Consider the following 20,759-nt stretch of genomic DNA (forward strand, 5'->3'; position numbering starts at 1 on the left):
GGTGGGGGATGAGGAAGCTGATCAGATATTGAGGGTGATCAGATCAGATTCTGATCCTGGCTAAACTGGCTTAACAGGATTCTTGCGAAAATTGAACAAGGCAGCTCTCGGCCTTAGCACCATCTTTTTGGAAACCTCTGCGCAAAGACAGCCAAGTGGAGGAAGAAGTGAATGCCCTGAAGTATAAGAGAAGATGAGGCAGAGGCCCAGTAAACTGCTAGCTTACGCACTCATGGAGTCATAGGAGCAGAAATAAGGAAAGCCAGAGGCCAGGGACGATGGTATCAATGGTTGGACTGCATGCCTACCTTCTAGAGCTTGATTCAATGGATATAGGACATCCATCACCATCTGATCTCAACGCCCACCTTTGAGAGACCCGCATTGCTCATACCAAAACAGTCCCTTTTGTGCTGGCTTCCACAGCACATATACTAAAATTGGAACCAGAACAGTCCCTTTTGGTCCTTTGCCTTGGAACTATGACTTTCGGGACTAACTGTTTCCATTTGTGGCTGAATGTAACACATGTACAATAAATCATCTCTTCTGCTGTCTTCGCTGAAGGAAAAAAAAAAATGGACAAGGCAGACAAGAACTCAGAAATCCCAAAGTCAGGGCCTAGTTGAAAAAGAGCTCAGAAGAGTCCATCCAAAGTTTTGATTGTGGCGAGAATCTCCTGGTCACTCACTAAGAAACCTTTGCCAACCCTCAAGACAGAAAGCCATTTTCCCATGTTTTCCTTTAACAGTTTGTCCATGATCCTTCTTGAATTTTTTTGAGACAATCATTTAAGTATTGGACAGGGCAAGGTCATTTAAAAAGGGGAAACCTGGGGCGCCTGGGTGGTTCAGTCATTAAGCGTCTGTCTTCGGCTCAGGTCATGATTCCAGGTCCTGGGATCGAGCCCCGCATCGGGCTCCCTGCTCGGCGGGAAGCCTGCTTCTCCTTCCTCACTCCCCCTGCTTGTGTTCCCTCTCTCGCTGTGTCTCTCTCTGTCAAATAAAAAAAAAGGGGGGAAACCTATCTGTAGAAATGTGTGTAGCTTGGTGTCACAGGCATCAATACTCACAACTCTAGTCCAGGTCATGTACAACCAGGAAGAGGTGGTCATGCACAACCAGGAAGAGGTGGTCATGCCAATCAAAATACTTAAGAAACAATGAGGGAGTTACAGAGCAATGATAGTCTCTGATTCACTGATCTGCATGTTCTGCAGTTGGGCCATTAGCCCAGAGCATCTGGCTGGTTCCCTGGTTACTAAGAAATGAGTCTCCCGGTATTCTAAAGAGCCTTAAATAGTGCACACTTCAGGATGTCACTGAAATCATAGTCTCCTGCAGGCTTAACCGTAGTTATCTGCTGTGTAACGAAAGCTTCTGTAATGAGACCACCTTGTGTTCACTGTCACAATACGTACTTTAAATGGTGGCCTTTTAATTACTAGGGTGAGAAGGTGGAGGGGGCTAGGCGTGATGAAAGCAACTTCAAATATTGTCCGGCATGTGTCTGTCAAAACAGAGACACCATAAAAAGGGCAAGAAACTGAAGACATTTGACCAAATATGTGTATTGGTAGAATTATGTTTACTGGGTCGCTGACAACTGCCATCCTTTTTTTTTAATTAATTAATTTATTATTTGAGAGAGAGAAAGTGCTAGGGAGGGACAGAGGGAGAGAATCTCCAGCAGATTCCCCACTGAGCATGGAGCTCAATGCCGGGCTTGATCTCAAGACCCTGAGATCATGACCTGAGCCGAAATCAAGAGTGAGATGCTTGGGGCGCCTGGGTGGCTCAGTTGGTTAAAGCGACTGCCTTCGGCTCAGGTCATGATCCTGGAGTCCCGGGATCGAGTCCTACATCGGGCTCCCTGCTCGGCGGGGAGTCTGCTTCTCCCTCTGACCCTCCTCCCTCTCATGCTCTCTGTCTCTCATTCTCTCTCTCTCAAATAAATAAATAAAAATCTTAAAAAAAAAAAAAAGAGTGAGATGCTTAATTTAACTCACTGAGCCACCCGGGTGTCCCAGACAACTGCCATCCTATATGGAGCACCCGGTGTCTGTCTAGCACATAGTAGTCATCCTGTATTTTGGCTACTATGGACAAATGAGTGAATGAATACAAGAATGCCAGAAAACTCTTTCCCGGCCACTGTAAAGAGAGAGCAAACATGCCAAAGTGCTCGCTCCTCAGAAATTTCAACCCAAGAGGTAGGCCACATGTATATACATTTGAAAATTCATATATAGGGCGCCTGGGTGGCTCAGTTGGTTAAGCGACTGCCTTCGGCTCAGGTCATGATCCCAGGGTCCTGGGATCGAGTCCCGCTTCGGGCTCCCTGCTCTGCGGGGAGCCTGCTTCTCCCTCTCCCACTCCCCCGCTTGTGTTCCCTCTCTCGCTGTGTCTCTCTCTGTCAAATAAATAAATAAAAAATCTTTAAAAACAAATGAAAATTCATATATAGATACTTCTCATAGAGCAACAAGTTTCTATGGATCATTATGTACTTATCCCCACTCCCTCTCCAAACTCTTAAAGTGTATAACTCTTAAAGGACAAAGAGAAGACTGGACAGGGAACAGAAGAACCATGCCAAACAGTTTTCAAAGATGGAAAGGAGGGGTGGGGGTGACTTTAGCACAGCAGAGGAAGCTGAAACCCAAGTGCTAGCTGAGCCCAGTGGTCCCCAATCTTGGGCTCACATTAATGCCACCTGGGAGAGAAACAAATCGGAAGGCCTAGGTTCCACTGGGCATCAGTAGTTTAAAAATCTCTCTAGGTGTTTCAGCTCAGGTCATGATCTCCAGGGTCCTGGAATCAAGCCCCGTGTCGGGCTCACTGCTCAGCACGTGCTTGAGGATTTCTCTCCCTCTCCCCCTCCCCCCCCTAAATAAATAAATAAATAAATCTTTTAAAAAAAATCTCTCTGGGTATATGGCAGTCGTCAAAAACTTAAACATGGAGTTACCATATGATTCAACAATTCTACTTCTGGGTATATACCCCAAAGAATTTAAAGTAGACACAAACAGTTATGTGTGTATCTGTCTTCCTAGCAGCATTATTCAGAATAGCCAAAAGGTGGAAGCAACCCAAGAGTCCATCAGTGAATGGATAAACAAAATGGGATATATCCATACAACGGAACATTATTCAGCCTTAACAAGGAAGGAAATTCTGACATGCTTCCCCACTGGGGAACTTGGAAAACTTTATGCTAAGTAAAATAAGCCAGACATAAAAACCAGATATCGTAGGATTCCACTTACATGAGGTACCTAGAGTAGTCAAATTCATAGAAAGTGGAATGGTGGTTTTCAACAATGAGAGCTGTGGAGAGGGACACAGAAGAGAACTGATTAATGTGTGAGGAAACCTGGGAAAGTGGACTTCCTGAGAAGAAAATTTGGAATCACCAGGAAGGGCTGAGGAGTGGAGCAAATAGGGAATTTGGGTGAAAGTCTGTATATGGAACGGCTAAGATCCTTAATCTCTATCTCCAGTCCCACAGGTGAAAGATTTGTTGGAGAAACTGGATCTGTGAGGCCCCTCCAATTCCAACTGGGTGGCCAAGGGCTTTCAGAATAGCAGTGGGGATTAAACAAAAGTCTGCATGTTGAAAAGTGGGGTCACCAATACCCTTCCTCCTTCTTCTCCTGCTCCCGATGCCAGCATCGAGGAGATATCCCAGGCACTTCAGAAACAACAATTATTTTAAAGAAACAAGAGAAAAAATGGTATCCATAAAACTAGAACAGGCTGTAATGACAAAAAAAGCAATTGGGGCACATGAGAAAACTGAAATCCAAAAGCCAACAAAAAAGTGGAAAGACGGGGCACCTGGGTGGCTCAGTTGGTTGGGTGTCTGCCTTTGGCTTGGCTCATGGTCCCAGGGTCCTGAGATCGAGCCCTGCATCGGGCTCCTTGCTCAGTGGGGAGTCTGCTTCTCCCCGCCCCCCAAATAAATAAAATCTTTAAAAATAATAATTTAAAAAAACGAAGAAAAAAAAAAAAACTACTAAGAGGAAAGTGCCCCTAACCTTTCAGAGAGGGAATTGCACAGTGTCAGAAATAATAAACTCTTCAGATCAGGCAGACATGTCCCTTCAAATTGTAGGAAAGCCTCCGTTAGAAGTTAGTCTAGAAAAGGTGGGTAGGTATTTTTAAAAGATGTCTCTTCCTTGAGCCACAAACAAGTGTCTCCCCGTGATCGCTGTGTGTGAACATGTTGACTTCCAGCAGACACAAAACTCCCTGAGGACAGGGGCCCTATTTCATGTTTTCGTTCACAGCTGTCTTGCATGTACTATACTAAGCTCTCTCAAAAGAACCTCTTTGTTGTATGAACCTCTTTGTCTGTACTCTCATACATCAGATTGCTAAACTTGTGTTCATAGCTCTCACACCTAATTATTTTATTTTATTTCTTTATTAAAGAGATTTATTTGAGAGAGCACAAGCAGGGACGAGGGGCAGAGGGAGAGGGAGAAGCAGACTCCTGGCTGAGTAGGGAGCCCGAGGTGGAACTCGATCCCAGGACTCCAGGATCATGACCTGAGCCGAAGGCACAGGCTTAATGGACTGAGCCACCTGGGCACCCCTCTCATACCTAATTTTAGATTTAGAATTTCCTTAGGGACTTTGATTTAATTGAAGCCCAACGGGGTCCTCCAGGGGTCTCAGCTAAGTGTCATTGGAATGTAGGGGAAACTAGTGGTGTTTCAGTACAAGAATGAGTTGAGTTCCTTGTCTACTCTATTAACTCTGGCTGGGAGTTGAGAGGTACAGTGCATTTCCTTGCTTCCATGTAATGGAAGTAAAAAAGGGAGGAGGAAGGGGGCACCCGGATTTGAACCAGGGACCTCTTGATCTGCAGTCAAATGCTCTACCCCTGAGCTATACCCCCATGCCCTAGTATCCTTCTCTTCCTTGTCCACTGAAGGTGACTCAGTACCATCAGGTTCCACCCACACTGGAGCTCTGGCGAGCTTTGTGTTCTAAAGCTCCACCTTCTTTTGTATCCATCATCTGCTTTGCCTTTTCTCTTGGCCACCAATAAACCGGGTGGGGACACGTGAAAAATGACATCCTGGAAACTAGCTGAAAAGGAAACTGACAGAGCACCAGCGGAGAAAATGTCCACAAGCACTGTGTCAGAATTACCATGGTAGAATCCAGAGGCTAAAAAGCAACCCTAGATATCCCCTTGTTCACTGCCCTGACTCTTGATGGACTGAGGGTGGAAAGGAGAAGGAAGATGTCAGTTAGTCTGGCTGGGATGACTCTCAGGAAAATCAGGAAATCCTTCTCAGGGCAACCAAGGACAATCTCTTTGGACAAACCGCCTGCTCCTTTCTTGATGGGCAAACAGCCAGCTTCCAGCCTGGGGCACTGCTGCTCCCTGAGCTTTGTGGAGGCTGAGGTGCGCAGCGTCGTTCCTTCTTCTGACATGGGCCCGGGAGAACGGAGGCCTCCTTTCAAGCCTGGCACTCGTGGGCATGGAGTGTAGGGGAGCAGGTCTGAGGACGCCCTCTCTCCTCCCACCTCCTCTCCAAAGGCTAGAGAAGCTGAGGGTGGAGACACTAGCCCCCCCCCCCCCCAGGAAAGAAACAGCACACTTGGAAACACAAATAACATCACTGTTTATATAAAAATAGCATTAAGAATTCATCTAAACATCTGTCTTCTATTCAGGTCAAGGGGTGGGAAGGGAAGAGATGCTGTTAGAAGAGAGGGAATTGGGTGACCTCTCCAAAGACAGACGGGCGCTGGCGGAGGGCTGGGGTGTTCCGGCGATAGCCAAACCGACCATTGAACCCCTTGATTGTTTTCAGTTCAGCATTGTAGTGATCATGCCCGGTCACCTGCTGGAGGGAATGCCCTTGGGGGCAGAGAGAGAGGCCTGAGCCCCCATTCAGCCCCCTCTTGCTTTGCCCCTGCTCCCACGGGGCTGGTATAGAATGTGCTCCCCATGTCCCAGCTGAACCCTCCATCCTCAAACGTCTCAAGCCTCTTGATTAAAAGCCAAGGGTTGATGAAGTCCAGGAGACAGACAGCTTTCTAGAAACCAACCCGCACACCAGGAGTAGTACACAGGAAGAGCGTGAATGCTGTGTGCTAAGATAGGAGGGGACAGAAACTTTTGGGCTTGGCTGAACTCGCCTTGCTGCCAGGAAGACTGCAAATATTTCACCCTTGCTTCTGACCCATGTGGAGAAAATGGATGAGCTCAATTTGGCCAAATGGTGCAAAGGGTCATGTGACTAGGGTGTGACCAAAGGGCGCTGGGGTTGGGGTGGGAGGAGGGTTCACACTGTCGGAAAAACCTCTCAACCCTTCCTTTCCTGTTGCTCAGTTGGGCCTGGAAAAGGAGCAGGACACAGCCTGTTCAGGGAGCAGGGAGGGGAACATGGGGTTTCGAGTTGGAAGGAGTGGAATTCCGATCCCAGCTACCCTCCTCAGCCAGTCACCTCACCTCCCTACACTTGTTTGCCCCGCTGGAGCGCGGGGAGAGCATGAGCGTAAAACCCACCTGACCTACGGCAGGTGCTTAGTCCCTAAACAGAAGGAGCATGGTGACACCATCAGCTCACGTCTGAGAAGAAAAGGTGGGGACACAGTCCCAAGGCCTCTCCCCCACCCCCCCCAAACCAGGGCTCTCTGTGGCCTGATTTCTCTCTCTGAACTGGGGACCTCACACCACTCTTCCAGGGGGATCCATGTCGAGGCTGAAAAGCCAGGTGGCACTTGCCTGCCCCTGCCCAGTTTCTCCTGTTCAGGTATCTCTGTCCTTCCCCAAAAATGTGGAAATAATCCACTATCCAGCCGTCTCTTCCTGTGCCACCGTGATCCTGAGGGTGAGGGAGAAAACACAAGACTGTCAGCCACCATGCTGAGAGGGGCACACGCAAAACTCCCTTTGGGCTTGTTGCAGGGGGAGAGCGCCGAGGTCCCAGCCAGGGGTCGCCAGGCCAGACAGATTAAATATGAATACACGTAGTGACCTATTGCCTCTCAGGGAGAGGCAGCCTAGGTGCGCAGTTAAAGGCTCAGGGTCTGCTGCCAGACAGACTGGTTACTATCCCAGCTCTGCCACTAACAAGCTGTGTGACCCTGGGCCAATGACACGGCTTCTCTGGACCTCAATTTCCTCCTCAGTAAAAGGAGGGTTGCTGTCAGATTGAAGTGAGATAATTCAAATAAAGGGCCTGGCATAGTAAAGGTTCCTTTTTTTTTTTTTTTTAAGATTTTATTTATTTGAGAGAGGGAGAAAATGAGCAGGGGGAGGGGGAGCAGGGGGAGAAGCAGACTCCCTGCTGAGCAGGGCGCCCCAGGTGGGGCTGGATCCCAGGACCCCAGGATCGTGACCTGAAGGCAGACGCTTAACCGACTGAGCAATCCAGGTGCCCCTAATTTACTTTAAAAATAAGCAATATCATGGGGCTCCTGGCTGGCTCAGTCCGCAGAGCATGCCACTCTTGATCTTGGGGTTCTGAGCTCAAGCACCACGTTGGCAGCAGAGTTTACTTAAAAACAAAACAAAAACCCCATTATCTTTATGTAAATAATAAATGTAAAAATGACAGTTGTGATGATTAAACCCTTATAAAATGGAACATAGGGGCACCTGGGTGGCTCAGTCATTAAGCGTCTGTCTTCGGCTCAGGTCATGATTCCAGGTCCTGGGATCGAGTCCCACCCACATTGGGCTTCCTCCTGGGCGGGAGGCCTGCTTCTCCCTCTCCCACTCCCCCTGCTTGTGTTCCTGCTCTTGCTATCTCTGTCTCTGTCAAATAAATAAATAAAATCTTAAAAAATAAAATAAAATAAAATGGAACATAGAAAGTTTCCAAATTGTGCACACCATATTATTTTCAAGCTTTTAAATACTCAAGTTTTTCTCTTTTCTCCTCCCAGACTCTGGTTCCTCTGGTCATAAAAATTAGGCAAGTAGAGAGCCCGTACACCCTCCAGCATGGGACATACAGACAGGTCCATACACATACAACGCACACACCCAAACACCAAGACCACACACACACATCCCCCAAGATTTGTTCACAGAATAACCCCCATTAACCCGCCTGTCCCCTCCCCATACCACTGTGACATATGTACACAAATACTGAAGGCCAAAGTGTTGGGGAAAGTAGCAGCCATCAGCAAATCTTTGATCCGGGTAGGACTCTGCTGAGCAGAGGCAACACCCACGAGGGAAAAGGCCGGGGGAGAAGCAAGGTCCGCAGAGGTTTGGGAAGTTTCCTTCCCACCTGCTCACAGAAAGTCCCATCGAGCGAGCCCCCCCACCCCCCCACCCCCCGGCCCCGGTCATTGTGACATCACTAAAGGAGGGCGCCCCGCCTGGAGGGTCTAGGCGTTGCTTTGTCTCGTTCGCTGAAGTCACAAGGATTTTCGCGCTTTTAGAGAATCTGCGGGTCCGCAACGTCAAAAAGGACAATGAAACCGATTGGTTTGGCCGAGGCGGGCTTCAAGCCCCGTCCCCCAAGGTTTGCAGAAACCCCAAATGAGATCGCTCTCAAAGTCGGGGGTGGGAAGGGATTCCGCGAGCTCAGTGAGCTCAATCCGGCTCCGCGGCCTGCGCTGGTTCCCTTTCATGGCGAAAGCCGAGGGGGCGGGGGCGGGAACGGGGGAGCCCTCCCGAGCGGTGAGATGCCCGGATTTGGGAAGTCGCGCCCCTCCACCAGGGTCAATCTCCGCGGGGACAGCCGGTGGGATCGTCCGGGGCGCTCTTCTAATAACCTGTTGGGTTTTCCGCAGAATGGGCGGAACCACGCGGCTCTGGAAGTACCGGCGGGCGTGGTGGTCCTGCTGGGCGTTGTAGGGCGGAATCGCCGACCAGAGCTTGGGCCTCAGGAGCTCAGAGGCGCGGGCCTTGGTGCTCACCGCCACGCCGTCCAAGACGAAGCTCTTCTCCAGCCGCAGAGGACACTCGCACAAGTGCGACATCCCAACCACTGCAGCCTCCCAGGGCCCTTCTGGTGGGAGTGGAGGGCCCTAGCTAGGCAGGGGCTCCCCTGCGCGTTGGTCGCATTGTTACGTGGTGCGGTGTCAGACTCCCGTGACACACAGACCGTCCCGTCCCACCCGACAGGGTAGGCTCTCAGGGCTGCGCGGCCGAGTTACTCGCAAGGCCCTGAGGCGAAGGGGGACTAAGAGCAGACCATGCAGGAGGCACTGGATTTTGGAGAGGGTATTACTGAACTCTGGTGGTGCGAACGCAGGCCCACTCCTCCTCCTCCCCCCTCCCCACCTTACTGCATACATTTACCAAACTCAGTTCCGGGGAAGAGCTCGTACCCAGAATGGGTCAGAAAGAGTTCAGATACCACCTACTTCCAACTCTCATTTTTCGTAATTCTAAATTGAAGCTCAGAAACATTGCGATATTCCCTAAATCCATTTAGTGGCAGATCCAGAACCAGGATTCGGGTCTCGGGACTTCCACTAAGTCCACTTAAAGCACTTCTCCCCATCTAATTATTTTCATCAGCCGGTACTCCTCTTCCTCCTGTTTAAAACTTTTTTAAAAACCAGGAGAGCCCAAATGGGGCTCCCTGCCCAGGGAAAGTCTGCTTCTCCCTCTGCCCCTCCTACAGCCTGTGCTCTAATAAATAAAATCTTTTAAATCTTTTAAAAAACCCAGCAGGTTAACACATTACCCTATTTTTTCCTCTAATTTTGTGGATGTGACAGGATACAGCAAATCATGAACGAGTTCCTCTAGTTGCCGTGATTGCAGGCAACTTTTTATTTCCAAAATTTCCCCCTTGAATAATAAACCCTTACATAGATGCTTTACACAGCAAGGTGCCTTACTCAGTGCCCCTCACACCACCTCTACAAGGTGCTATTATCCTAACACGAGACAGAACATGAGACAAAAGGATCAGGGAAATCTTTTATATTCACTATTCTATGAAGGCACATTATTTTTTTAAGATTTGAGAGACTGTGAGAGAAGTGCGGCATCAGAGGGGAGAGGGAGCAGACTCTGGGCGAACAGAGCGGGGCTCGATCCCAGGACCCTGAGATCATAACCTGGACAACTGAGCCACCCGGATGCCCCAAAGACACATGTACTCCCATCTATACACAAACCCCACTAATCCTAGCAACTTAATGCTCAGCATACTTCATGTTTCTATACTATGACCGGTAAATTCCCAGAAATCTGAAATTACAGGAAGTCTATAGTTTGAGTCCATTCTATTAGAATTTGGAAAGAACCTGGAAGACAGAAAAGGCAGGGAAGGAGGCCCAGCCCTCACACCTCTTATTTGAAGCAGGAAGGTGAGACATTTCATACAGAGCTCACACAAGGGGATAAAAAGCATTAATTTTATTAATTTTTTAGATTATTGAGAGCAAGCAAGCACAAGCGTTGGGGGGGCGGGGGGAGCCTGATGCTGGGCTCGACCCAGGGCCCTGGGATCATGATCTGAGCTTAAGGCAGACACTTAACCCACTGAACCACCCACGTACCCCAGAAGAATTTTAAATGGAGGACCTGGGGACTTCACATCACATCAAAGACTTCAAATTCACCAGGGTGGAGGATAGGGTAGGAAGACCGGTCTGTTTTAAGACTTCTGGATTTAATATTCCTAAAACCAAGATAGGCTCAGTCTAGACAGCCCTGGTTCTCAATCTTGGCTGCAACTTGGAATCTCCTGGGGATCTTCAAAAAGTACTGACGCCTGGGTCCTACCTCCACAATGACTTAATTAGGTCTGGGACATTGCCTGGACACGTTTCTTAACTCCTCTGGTTGAGAACCACTGATTAGGTCTAATACATTCCATTCTGGATCTTGGTAGGACAAAAGGGTAGTCATCTTACCAAGTGAGTATGTGCTAGGGTCTAGGCATACTCTAATCTTCGGCCTTACAAAGAACACCTAAGGCTGAGTATTTTCAGATACTAGATGTGTGAACACAAATTTTGGTCTAAAAAGCCTATTCCAACATCCAACATCTTTAGGCCAGACTATTGACCCAAACCTGCTGAATGCTCATTTTTCCCCCTCAGGCCCCAAATGTCACATAAAGGGCTTAGGAAGAAAAGCACAATGTCCGATGCTTTCAAGCAGAATTTGCCAAGGTTTACGCCCACTGTTGGTTAATTACATCACCTTTTATTCATGAATTAGGGTTTGGCAGGTACATTATACAGCTATCCTGTCAAAACGTTTTGATAGCAAAAACAATGCAGGTACTTTTAGTAACTTATCTTCCACAAGAGCAAATTTACATGGCAACTGTGTGTTAGGTTTTACAAATACAGTCCTTTAGGTGCTGGTTTACCCAAAGAAAACCTGTAACTGCAAGTGTGCACATATACACACACCTGGTCCTCCCTCACATCACTCTGTGAACTCCGTGTGTGTCCACCATCTGACCACTCACTCCACCTTATCTCAAATTAAGCACACTGCAGATACTTGGGGTAACCTCTCATCAAACAAACACTATCTACTATCTGCAATTTACTTTTGTAAGGACTCCAAACACAAGTAAGTTTTTACAGCAGAAATCGGGAAGTCTGAAAGTTTCGTAGAGTCACCAAGCACAAGTACTGCATTGAGCAATTTCATTTTACAAAAGGTTAGGGGGCATCAAGAAGAGTGACAGAACAAGAAGGCAAACACTGAGAGCAAATAATTTTTAATTAACAAATACACCAAAGAATCATGCAATGCTGCCAGCATTGGATGCAATCCTAGGCCACAAGTCTGCACACTCCTTTGCGACTGGTCCTGTGATAGCAGAACCTACATAAAAAAAAGAATGAGATGACAGATAAGATCGGACAGGTCCAGAGATTAAATCATCCCATCTCAAAGACCTAGGCATCACTGTGCTTTCTTTCTTACCTTTCATTTCACCTTTGTTGTTTACTATGACCCCCGCATTATCTTCAAAATAGAGAAACACACCATCTTTTCTCCGGTATGACTTTCGTTGTCGAATTACCACTGCTGGATGCACTAAGAGGGAAAACAGGACAGCAGTCACTTACCTGTCAAGTAAGTGACACCACAAGAAAGCAGTTTACATCTCATCCAGTTCCCCAACATTTCCCACTTGAACAGAATGTAGACTCACCGTTTGCTTTTTATTTCCTAAAAGCAAGTGTGAAAGAGCAAATACCAATTGCCCCTTAAGGAAAGACCTTCCTCCAAGTGTAAATCTATACTCTTTTTAGAACAATTAGCAACACACTAGTAGCAGGAAACTTGCCAAGCACCTTCTATACTTGTTCCCATTTCACCCAACAGGTGGATACTGTTAAGATCCTAGTACCACAGGGGGCGCCTGGGTGGCTCAGTTGTTACGCGTCTGCCTTCGGCTCAGGTCATGATCCCAGGGTCCTGGAATCAAGCCCCGTATCAGGCTCCCTGCTCAGCTGGAAGCCTGTTTCTCCCTCTCCCACTCCCCCTGCTTGTGTTCCATCTCTCGCTGTCTCTATGTCAAATAAATAAATAAAATCTTAAAAAAAAAAAAAAAAAAGATCCTAGTACCACAAAATGGGAACCCCTTTGGGCCTGCGTAAGTAGAGGCCAAGCTATTAACTCATTAGGCAATATTCCATCCCAGTATATATCAAAACCTCCAAGAAAGTACATACCTCGATCTAAAAATTACTGTTTTTGAAAGTTTGTTGGGATTAAATATGTACCATCTTAGATTTTAAGAAGAGAAGCTCATTTACACACAAAATTTTTTTTTAAGATTTTATTTATTTATTTGACGGAGAGATAGAAGAGCACAAGCAGAGGGAATGGCAGAGGGAGAGGGAGAAGCAAGCTCTGCACTGAGCAGGGAACCCCATGTGGGACTCGATCCCAGGAACCTGAGATCATGACCTGAGCCGAAGGCAGACGCTTAACCATCTGAGCCACCCAGGCGCCCATTTACACACAAATTTAACCAAAGAAAACTACAACTAAAGATGCACATATACGTATACACACTCCTTGAGCCCCAGGAGTACATCCCAGGATCTTGACCACGCACTCTACACCTTATCTCAAATGCCCAACTGCAGGCACATGCGTTATTAGAGCAAAAACTTGGAATTAACCTATCTCATGGCAAATACACAAAAACAGAATTATTTAAAAATGATTATGTCCATCTCTAACTTTTCACATGTAGGACAACAATCATTTACGAAGCAAAAAGAATGAGTTATGGGAAGGCCATGGTCCCATTTAAAAAGTAAAGTTTAGGGACGCCTGGGTGGCTCAGTTGGTTGAGCGACTGCCTTCGGCTCAGGTCATGATCCTGGAGTCCCGGGATCGAGTCCCACATCGGGCTCCCTGCTTGGCGGAGAGTCTGCTTCTCCCTCTGACCTCCCCCCTCTCATGCTCTCTATCTCATTCTCTCTCAAAAAAAAAAAAAAAAAAAAAAAAAAGTAAAGTTTACAAGCTAATTTTTTGCACATTAAGGCAAAAAGAAAAGACAGGGCACCTGGGTGACTCAGTTGCTTAAGTATCTGCCTTTGACTCAGGTCATGATCTTCGGGTCCCGGGATCAAGCCCTGCATCGGGCTCCCTGCTCAGCTGGGAGTCTGCATCTCCCTCTACCCCTTCCCTCCCACTTGTGTGCTCGCCCTCTCTCAAATAAATAAGATAAAATCTTTAAAAAAAAAAGGCAACAAAATATTAACTGCGATCATCTCTTGGAAATCTGAAAGTAGGGTAATTGAAATTTAATTTCTGAAGCACCTGGGTGGCTCAGTTGTTAAGCATCTGCCTTCGGCTCAGGTCATGGTCCCGGGGTCCTGGGATCCCTGCTCAGCGGGAAGCCTGCTTCTCCCTCTCCCACTCCCCCTGCTTGTGCTCCCTATTGCTGTCTCTCTCCGTCAAAAAAAATCTTAAAACAAAAACAAAGACCCGGAGATCAAGAGTCACATGCTCTACTGACTGAGCCAGCCAGGCGCCCCTACTCATAACCATTTAATTCTCACAAATGACCACTCTAGTAGATGAGTGAGACCACACACCAATCCAGGACTCTGGACTTCCAGAACTGCCCCTTTCCACATTTCTGTCTGTTATATGTAAGTCTAAGGTGAGAGGATGTATTCATTCAGCAGAAACAAGGACAAGTAAGATTAACAGAGTTAATAGAGTTGGCAATTCGCTATTTTTCAAACCATCAAACGTCCTCTCGTCTGTACCACGACAATCTGATAGAGACCAACAACACACCCGGCTGCCATCTCACCAATGGTGCTAGTGGATTGCTCTGTCCTTCTCTGACGGCTTCCCAGGCCATAGATCAGACCCAACAAGTGTTCTAAGAGGAAAGCTTGTCCAGTGTATGCAGATCCCAATCTACATGTTGATTAATCAATGCTTAACCACAATGCTTGGTACTCCCAAGCCCTCAAGTGGGTATTAAAGGTAAACAAAGACTTTGGACCCGCCTCCCAAAAAACACCAGGGGGTGGAAGGGGTGCTTGTACAGGCCTACACAGAGTAACTTGTACTGACCAAGGCCATATTTGTACTGTACATCAAGAGATGGCTAGGACTTTTCAGGAAGAGCAAGATATCCCAGGGCAGAGACAGACTAAGCAGGAACACGACGAAAACTCAGGTGCTGAAGTTAAGTGCATGGAGTATCAGGAGCTCCAAAGCCAGACAAGGCATTTCAAGCCAGAAGTGCTCTGAAACCCTCCCCCCTCAACTCACACACCTAGGGGGATTAAGCAATGAGCAGCTCCTTATTTTAGTTTCTACCAGAAGAGATTTAGAAGCAACCATGCGTAACTTTTGACAAGTCACAATTTTGAGTTAATCTCTATAAAAAAAAAAAACAAAAAAAATTCTTAAATCAGGAGGCATGTCATTCTATACTTACGAAGTGTTAGGTCACAGGCCAAATGCTCTATGTGCTTAACTTATTACCTGAATCTCACAATCATTTGAGAAAGTATGCAAGTTATCATTCTTCCCCTTCAAATCAGTGGTTCCAGAAAAAGAAACTTGCCTGACACCTGGTCAAATTCTAAATGCCTCCCCCACTGCCCCCAAAAATACATTTACTGGGGCGCCTGACTGGCTCAGTCAGTAGAGTGTGCGACTCTTGATCTTGGGATTATGAGTTCGAGCCCCACGTTGGGTGCAGAGATTTCTTAAACATTTACTAAACACTGCCATATCCTTTTGTAGCCAAGGAATCAGCAATGAACGATGCTCCACCAACTGAGCCAGCCAGGTGCCCAAGATTTACATCTTTAAAAGATGAGCTCTGACTTCAGTGTGGCAAATACATTTAAGGAGTAAAGGGGCAAGAATAAATAGAACAATGGGGTGCTTGGGGGCCCAGTCAGTAGAGCATGCGACTCTTGATCTCAGGGTAATGAGTTCAAGTCCCTCACTAGGCACAGGGATCACTTAAAAAAAAAAAAAAAAAAAGGAGGGGCGCCTGGGTGGCTCAGTCATTAAGCGTCTGCCTTCCGCTCAGGTCATGATCCCAGGATCCTGGGATCGAGCCCCACATCGGGCTCCCTGCTTGGCGGGAAGCCTGCTTCTCCCTCTCCCACTCCCCCTGCTTGTGTTCCTGCTCTCGCTGTCTCTCTGTCAAATAAATAAAATCTTAAAAAAAAGGAAACAAATACAGCAAGACCAGGTAGGAGAGAGAATAGCCTCTAGGACAGCAAAAGCAGAACTTCAATTGCAGATATTTCTCTCACACTGCCTCTCCAAGGAAATCAAGCTTTAAGCCTTCAGAATGATAAAATTTTTATTCCATTTTCCAATAAAGGGAAAAACCCTTCAACTGTTCACCCAGCAAGGAGGAGGATTCAGTGTCCCTACTCACCCTTCTTTCTGAGCTCTGGTTTGCCTTTCTTCACTGTGGCCATCACCATGTCACCCACACCAGCAGCAGGAAGTCTGTTCAATCGTCCCTTGATCCCCTTCACAGAGATGATATACAAATTTTTGGCTCCTATGGAGAATGTAAACAAAAGTGATTTTTTTTTTTGGCCGGTGTAACATTTTCTCGGCACTTCCAACGCCTCTCCCTCAGCTCATACTCCCAAGCAGTGAGTTCCCCCCAACCAAGGCGGAACAGCTTGTCACACCACCGATTGAAGCAAAACAACACAACATGCTGCTGCTTCACCCAAAAGCAGTGTTTTTACTCTGCCCTTTCTTGACGGCTCAGTGGGTCAGCAGTCAAGGCCCACCGAGTGCTTTCAAAAGGGCAGTTTGGCAGAGCGCAGCTGAAGATCTCACCTGTGTTGTCAGCACAGTTGATCACGGCACCTACCGGAAGACCCAGGGAAATCCGGAATTTCGCACCGGAGGACCCACCACGTCCTATGGGTGGGAAGGAAAACAAGACAGGGGTCACGGACTAGTCCTGGTTCCGAGTTTCCCTCACACTCTCAAGGCATAAATTCACTCGCACATGCTTTGGGCAACGGTATACTCAATTCCCTCTCTGGGACTCCGGCTACCCCTCCTCACGAGCCAGCCGGTTCCCAAAGCCAACAGCCAATTCCTCACTATCAGTGCGCTCACGTTACGATTAAGGGGCCTGAGCCACTCAATCCTCGCTCCAACTTCTGGACCACGTAGTCCTCCCTGCAAGGCACAAGGCGTCCACTCTGGGGCCTAAGCCCCTCCCACTTCAAGACCATTACTGGAGCGCCAGGTGCAGAGGGACCCCGCGGGGTTTGGTCTAAACTCCTGTCCGGATCCTGCCAACTCAACTCTCCGGGCACCCCCCGCCGCCGCTTTCGGGGGCCCTTCCAGTGCTCTCACGGCGCCCTCCTCTCCCTCTCCGCCCCGGAGGAGAGCGAAGCGTCCCAGCTGCCCATGGCCGCCGCTCCGGGCGAAGCCAGCAGTCACCCCGCGACAGATGGCGAAGGATACGCAAGAGCCCAAACCTCACCTCGCTTCGACATCTTGAACGCCGGAAAAGGACAGAAAGGAAGCAGGTACAAAGGACTCTGGGATATGAACTTTGATGCCCCGCCCAGTCTCGTCACGTGGCCCGGAGCTTGCTCAATCGGCCTCTTCCCCTCTCCCCCCGCCCTCCGCCAGGGCGCTGTCTTATTACGTAATAAGTACTGGACGTCGGTTTGAGTTCACGTTGTGGAGTGGGAGGTGTGGGTGTTGAAGGCTGCGGGAGGGAGCGACGCCCCGAGTCTCCTCTTTACGAGCCCTAAAGTAGTTGGGGATACGGAAACATTGGTTGGCTCTACTTCCAAAATACATTTACAGTGCTGCACTGCGTTTAAAAAAAAAATGAGATTGCAGTTCAAACCCATGTTGTTCTAGGGTCAACCATGTTTAAAACCATGACAGTAGATGAGCTCATAAAGAAGTGAGGGTAGGGGTGCCTGGCTGGCTCAGTATGTGGAGGGTGGGACTCTTAATCTCAGGGTTGTGGGTTTGCGCCCAACGTTGGGTGTAGAGATTAATTAAAATTAAAAATCTAAAAAAAAAAAAAGTAAGGGCAAATAAAGACCATGAGCTAAGCTCTGGGGCACTTGAACATTAAGAAGTCTATAAATCTGTACATTTATAAATCTCTCATCACCCTTAATGTGCCTTCACTTGATCTTGCCAGCTTCTCTGGCGACCAATTTTTTGCTCTCCTTCACTTCTCAACCAAATTTCATGTGTTTCTCAATCTATGACTTCTTTACCAAATTAGTCTCTCTTGTTACATGGAACCGCCATCCATCCAGGTGTCCCATCTGACTCTTGTCCAAGCTCTTTTCAGTTTGTCTTCTCAATGTCTGTTACAGGGGTGCCCGGCTGGCTCAGTGGGTAGAGATTTGACTCTCCATCTCAGGGTTGTGAGTTTGAGTCCCACATTGGGCATGGAGATTGCTTAAAAAATAAAAAATCTCAAAGTCTGTCACATCTATCTACTTTTCTTCTTCTCCTCTAGTTAGTACTGCTCTGATCCATGTCTTACCTAAACTACTTCTGAAGCCTCCTAGCATACTTCCTGACCTCTGTTTCTCCCTCCATCCACTCACTTTTCATACAATGACCAGGAATAATTTTTCAGAAATACAAATATTACAATGTTGCCCTCCTGAAAACCTCCAGTGGTTTCTAGTGCTCTTAGAATCAAAGTTAAGGGGCACCGGGGTGGCTCAGTCATTAAGCGTCTGCCTTCAGCTCAGGTCATGATCCCAGGGTCCTGGGATCAAGCCAGATCGAGCCCCGCATCGGGCTCCCTGTTCCGCGGGAAGCCTGCTTCTCCCTCCCTCACTACCCCTGCCTGTGTTCCTTCTGTCGCTGTGTCTTTCTCTGTCAAATAAATAAATAAAATCTTAAAAAAAAAAAAAAAGAATCAAAGTTAAAATCCATTATCATGGCCTACTAGGCCCTGGTCTGGCATTACTCTACCTTGTGAACCTTACCTTGCACCACGCTTGCTCTTGTTCTGACGAGTTGACTTTTTAGTCCCAGATACTGCCCATGCTCCTGAATACCCATAGGCCTCACACATGCTTGGAGTACTCTACCCTGCCTACCCTCTTCATGTACACCATGTCTACTGATCTTTTAGATTTCAGCTTAACTGTCTCTTAGGGAAATCTGCCCTGACCCTCTTTCTAGGTCATAAGTCTTAACATGCTGCATTTTTCTTTCATATCTTTCATACTACTTATTACAATTCATAACTATATATTTGAAGATTGTTTGTTGGATCACCCCCACCAAAGTCTATAGCTAGTCTATAAGCTCCATAAAGGCTGGGTCTATGTCCTTTTTGTTCAACAGTATATCCCTAGCTCTTAGCATGGGGCCTCACTCAGTAAATACATGGTGAATGGCTGCTGAACAAATGAAGTCAATCTCCATCATCTCCATCTGTCAGCATCCTTGCATGAAGAAGCTTTCATTCACTTATGGCAAAATTAGAAATATTTGGAAAATATAATGTTTCTTATAAAGCTACATTTGCTCAATTTATTTTTTTTAAAGATTTTATTTACTTATTTGACAGAGAGAGACAAAGCGAGAGAAGGAACACAAGCAGGGCGAGTGGGAGAGGGAGAAACAGGCTTCCTGTGGAGCAGGGAGCCCCATGCAGGGCTCGATCCCAGGACCCTGGGACCCTGACCTGAGCCAAAGGCAGATACCTAACGACTGAGGCACCCAGGTGTCCCTACATTTGCTCAATTTAAAATACTGCCTATTATTCTGGAATTATCTTCTTTCATCTTTTTTGGTGTTAAAAATGTTTCTTACAGCTCTCTATCAGCTTCCCATTCTCCCAATGCCATTGTTTTTTTGGTCATTTTCATGGGAAATGATTGGTCTCTACTTCCTTATTTCCTGCATGTACACATTCCTTGAACCCTGTAGCCTATGTCCTCACTACATGACTGAAGTTATACTAGAAATGATGTATGTTGAAAAATTATACTAGAAAAGTCACCGTGACCTACGCATTTTCAAATTCCAAGGACACTCTTCAGTGTCTTACTTGACCTCCACAGCATTTCACACTGGGATCATTCCCACCTTCTTAACACTCTTCACCCATGTTTTCCATGATGCTGCTAATAATAGAATTTACTATTTATGGAATGTTACTGAGTCCTAGTCATTGAGGTAAGCATTTTACCAGAATGTGACTTCTTGGATCCTCCCAACAACCCTGGGATGTAGGTATTATTATTATTCTCATTTTACCAATGAGAAAACAGAGAAATGAAAAGGGGAAGTCATGTGTCCAAGATCACACAGCTTGTGAAAGGCAGAGCTGGAATGCCACCCCAAACCCAGCTAATTCCAAAGCACAGGCTCTAAGCCACTAAGCTCTTTCCTCCTTTATTTCCCTAGGTGATCACGTCCACCCAGATAGCTTCAATTGTTGTCTATATGCTAATCTCCCCCCCATCTATATCTCCAGTGCAGACATTTCTGCTTAGCTCTCGCCAATATATGGAAATGGTGATTGGGATACTTCCACCCCACAGGCACTTCAAAACTGGCATGTCCAAAACAGAAATCATCATTTTCCTCAGAGATCTACTCTTCTGCCTGTATTTTTCTCTTCTTTTTCACTTTTTAAAGTAAACTCTAGGGGCGCCTGGGTGGCTCAGCCGTTAAGCATCTGCCTTCAGCTTGGGTCATGATCCCAGGGTCCTGGAATCGAGCCCCACATTGGGCTCCATGCTCAGTGGGAAGCCTGCTTCTCCCACTCCCCCTACTTGTGTTCCCTCTCTCACTCTCTCTCTGTCAAATAAATAAATAAAATCTTAAAAAAAACCAACAACAACTCTATGTCCAACATGGGGCTCAAACTCACAACCCCAAGGACAATGATTGTGTTCCCTACCGACTGAGCCGCCAGGTTCCCCTTTATTAGTCTTCTTAGTTGGGGCTACCACCAGTGTCTCACCATAACATTCCATCGCTAAAACCCCGTGCTGGCCTTCTAGTGCTTATAGAATAAAGTCCAAGCTCCTTAGCATAACACTGGAGTCTCCTCCTGAAAGGGCTTACCTTCTCTCTGGCCTCATCTCCAATCACCTTTCCTCTTACACTTCATTCTCCAGCAACACCAAACTGCTTAGGAGTTCAGGACTCATATTTATCCTCATCTTCTTCAGAATTGTGCTCAAATGTCATCTCTTCCCTGTGCCGTTTCGCAACCCCAGGATGCTCTCCCCTGAGCCACCTCTTTACTTTGGAGTAGTGGTTCTCAAATTTTCATCTGAAGACCACTTAACATTCTTAAA

At 47.1% G+C, this 20,759-nt stretch overlaps 2 protein-coding genes and 2 non-coding genes across 4 annotated transcripts; all 4 read right to left on the minus strand.

The window, feature by feature from the left end:
* Window positions 1-4,836: 4,836 nt before the first annotated feature.
* Window positions 4,837-4,908, minus strand: TRNAC-GCA (transfer RNA cysteine (anticodon GCA)). Its single transcript has one exon. It is a non-coding gene; the product is annotated as a tRNA-Cys (tRNA).
* A 712-nt stretch (window positions 4,909-5,620) lies between these two features.
* On the minus strand, window positions 5,621-8,969 carry SPMAP1 (sperm microtubule associated protein 1). Its single transcript, XM_045889012.3, has 3 exons — window positions 8,763-8,969; window positions 6,754-6,853; window positions 5,621-5,883 (listed from the first exon to the last, which is right to left on the minus strand). The coding sequence occupies exons 1-3, from the start codon at window positions 8,967-8,969 to the stop codon at window positions 5,726-5,728; spliced, it is 465 nt and encodes a 154-aa protein (XP_045744968.1). The 3' UTR covers window positions 5,621-5,725.
* Window positions 8,970-11,670: 2,701 nt separating this feature from the next.
* Window positions 11,671-17,067, minus strand: RPL23 (ribosomal protein L23). The gene is made up of 5 exons (XM_045889011.3): window positions 16,937-17,067; window positions 16,276-16,359; window positions 15,857-15,985; window positions 11,896-12,009; window positions 11,671-11,793 (listed from the first exon to the last, which is right to left on the minus strand). Exons 1-5 carry the CDS (start codon window positions 16,947-16,949, stop codon window positions 11,711-11,713), a joined length of 423 nt encoding a protein of 140 aa, XP_045744967.1. The 5' UTR covers window positions 16,950-17,067; the 3' UTR covers window positions 11,671-11,710.
* Window positions 16,111-16,245, minus strand: LOC123854815 (small nucleolar RNA SNORA21). Its single transcript, XR_006793373.1, has one exon. It is a non-coding gene; the product is annotated as a small nucleolar RNA SNORA21 (small nucleolar RNA).
* Window positions 17,068-20,759: the final 3,692 nt, after the last annotated feature.

This window comes from Mirounga angustirostris, unplaced genomic scaffold (genome assembly GCF_029215605.1).
Source record: "Mirounga angustirostris isolate CCGP_5_RB_7025 unplaced genomic scaffold, mMirAng1.0.hap1 SCAF_17, whole genome shotgun sequence".
NCBI classification, from domain to species: Eukaryota; Metazoa; Chordata; class Mammalia; order Carnivora; family Phocidae; genus Mirounga; species Mirounga angustirostris.

What these genes read in the sequence shown, in the direction of transcription:
- SPMAP1 (XM_045889012.3), bottom strand. Translation starts at nt 8,969, where the DNA reads ATGTCGCACTTGTGCGAGTGTCCTCTGCGGCTGGAGAAGAGCTTCGTC. An exon ending in TTCTGCGGAAAACCCAACAG is followed by an intron (nt 6,854 to 8,762) that starts GTTATTAGAAGA and finishes CCTCACCCTCAG; the next exon opens with GATCACGGTGGCACAGGAAG. An exon ending in GAGAAACTGGGCAGGGGCAG is followed by an intron (nt 5,884 to 6,753) that starts GCAAGTGCCACC and finishes TCTGCCCCCAAG; the next exon opens with GGCATTCCCTCCAGCAGGTG.
- RPL23 (XM_045889011.3), bottom strand. An exon ending in ACCAGAGCTCAGAAAGAAGG is followed by an intron (nt 12,010 to 15,856) that starts GTGAGTAGGGAC and finishes TTTCCCTCTTAG; the next exon opens with TGCATCCAGCAGTGGTAATT. An exon ending in CAACAAAGGTGAAATGAAAG is followed by an intron (nt 11,794 to 11,895) that starts GTAAGAAAGAAA and finishes TTTTTTATGTAG; the next exon opens with GTTCTGCTATCACAGGACCA.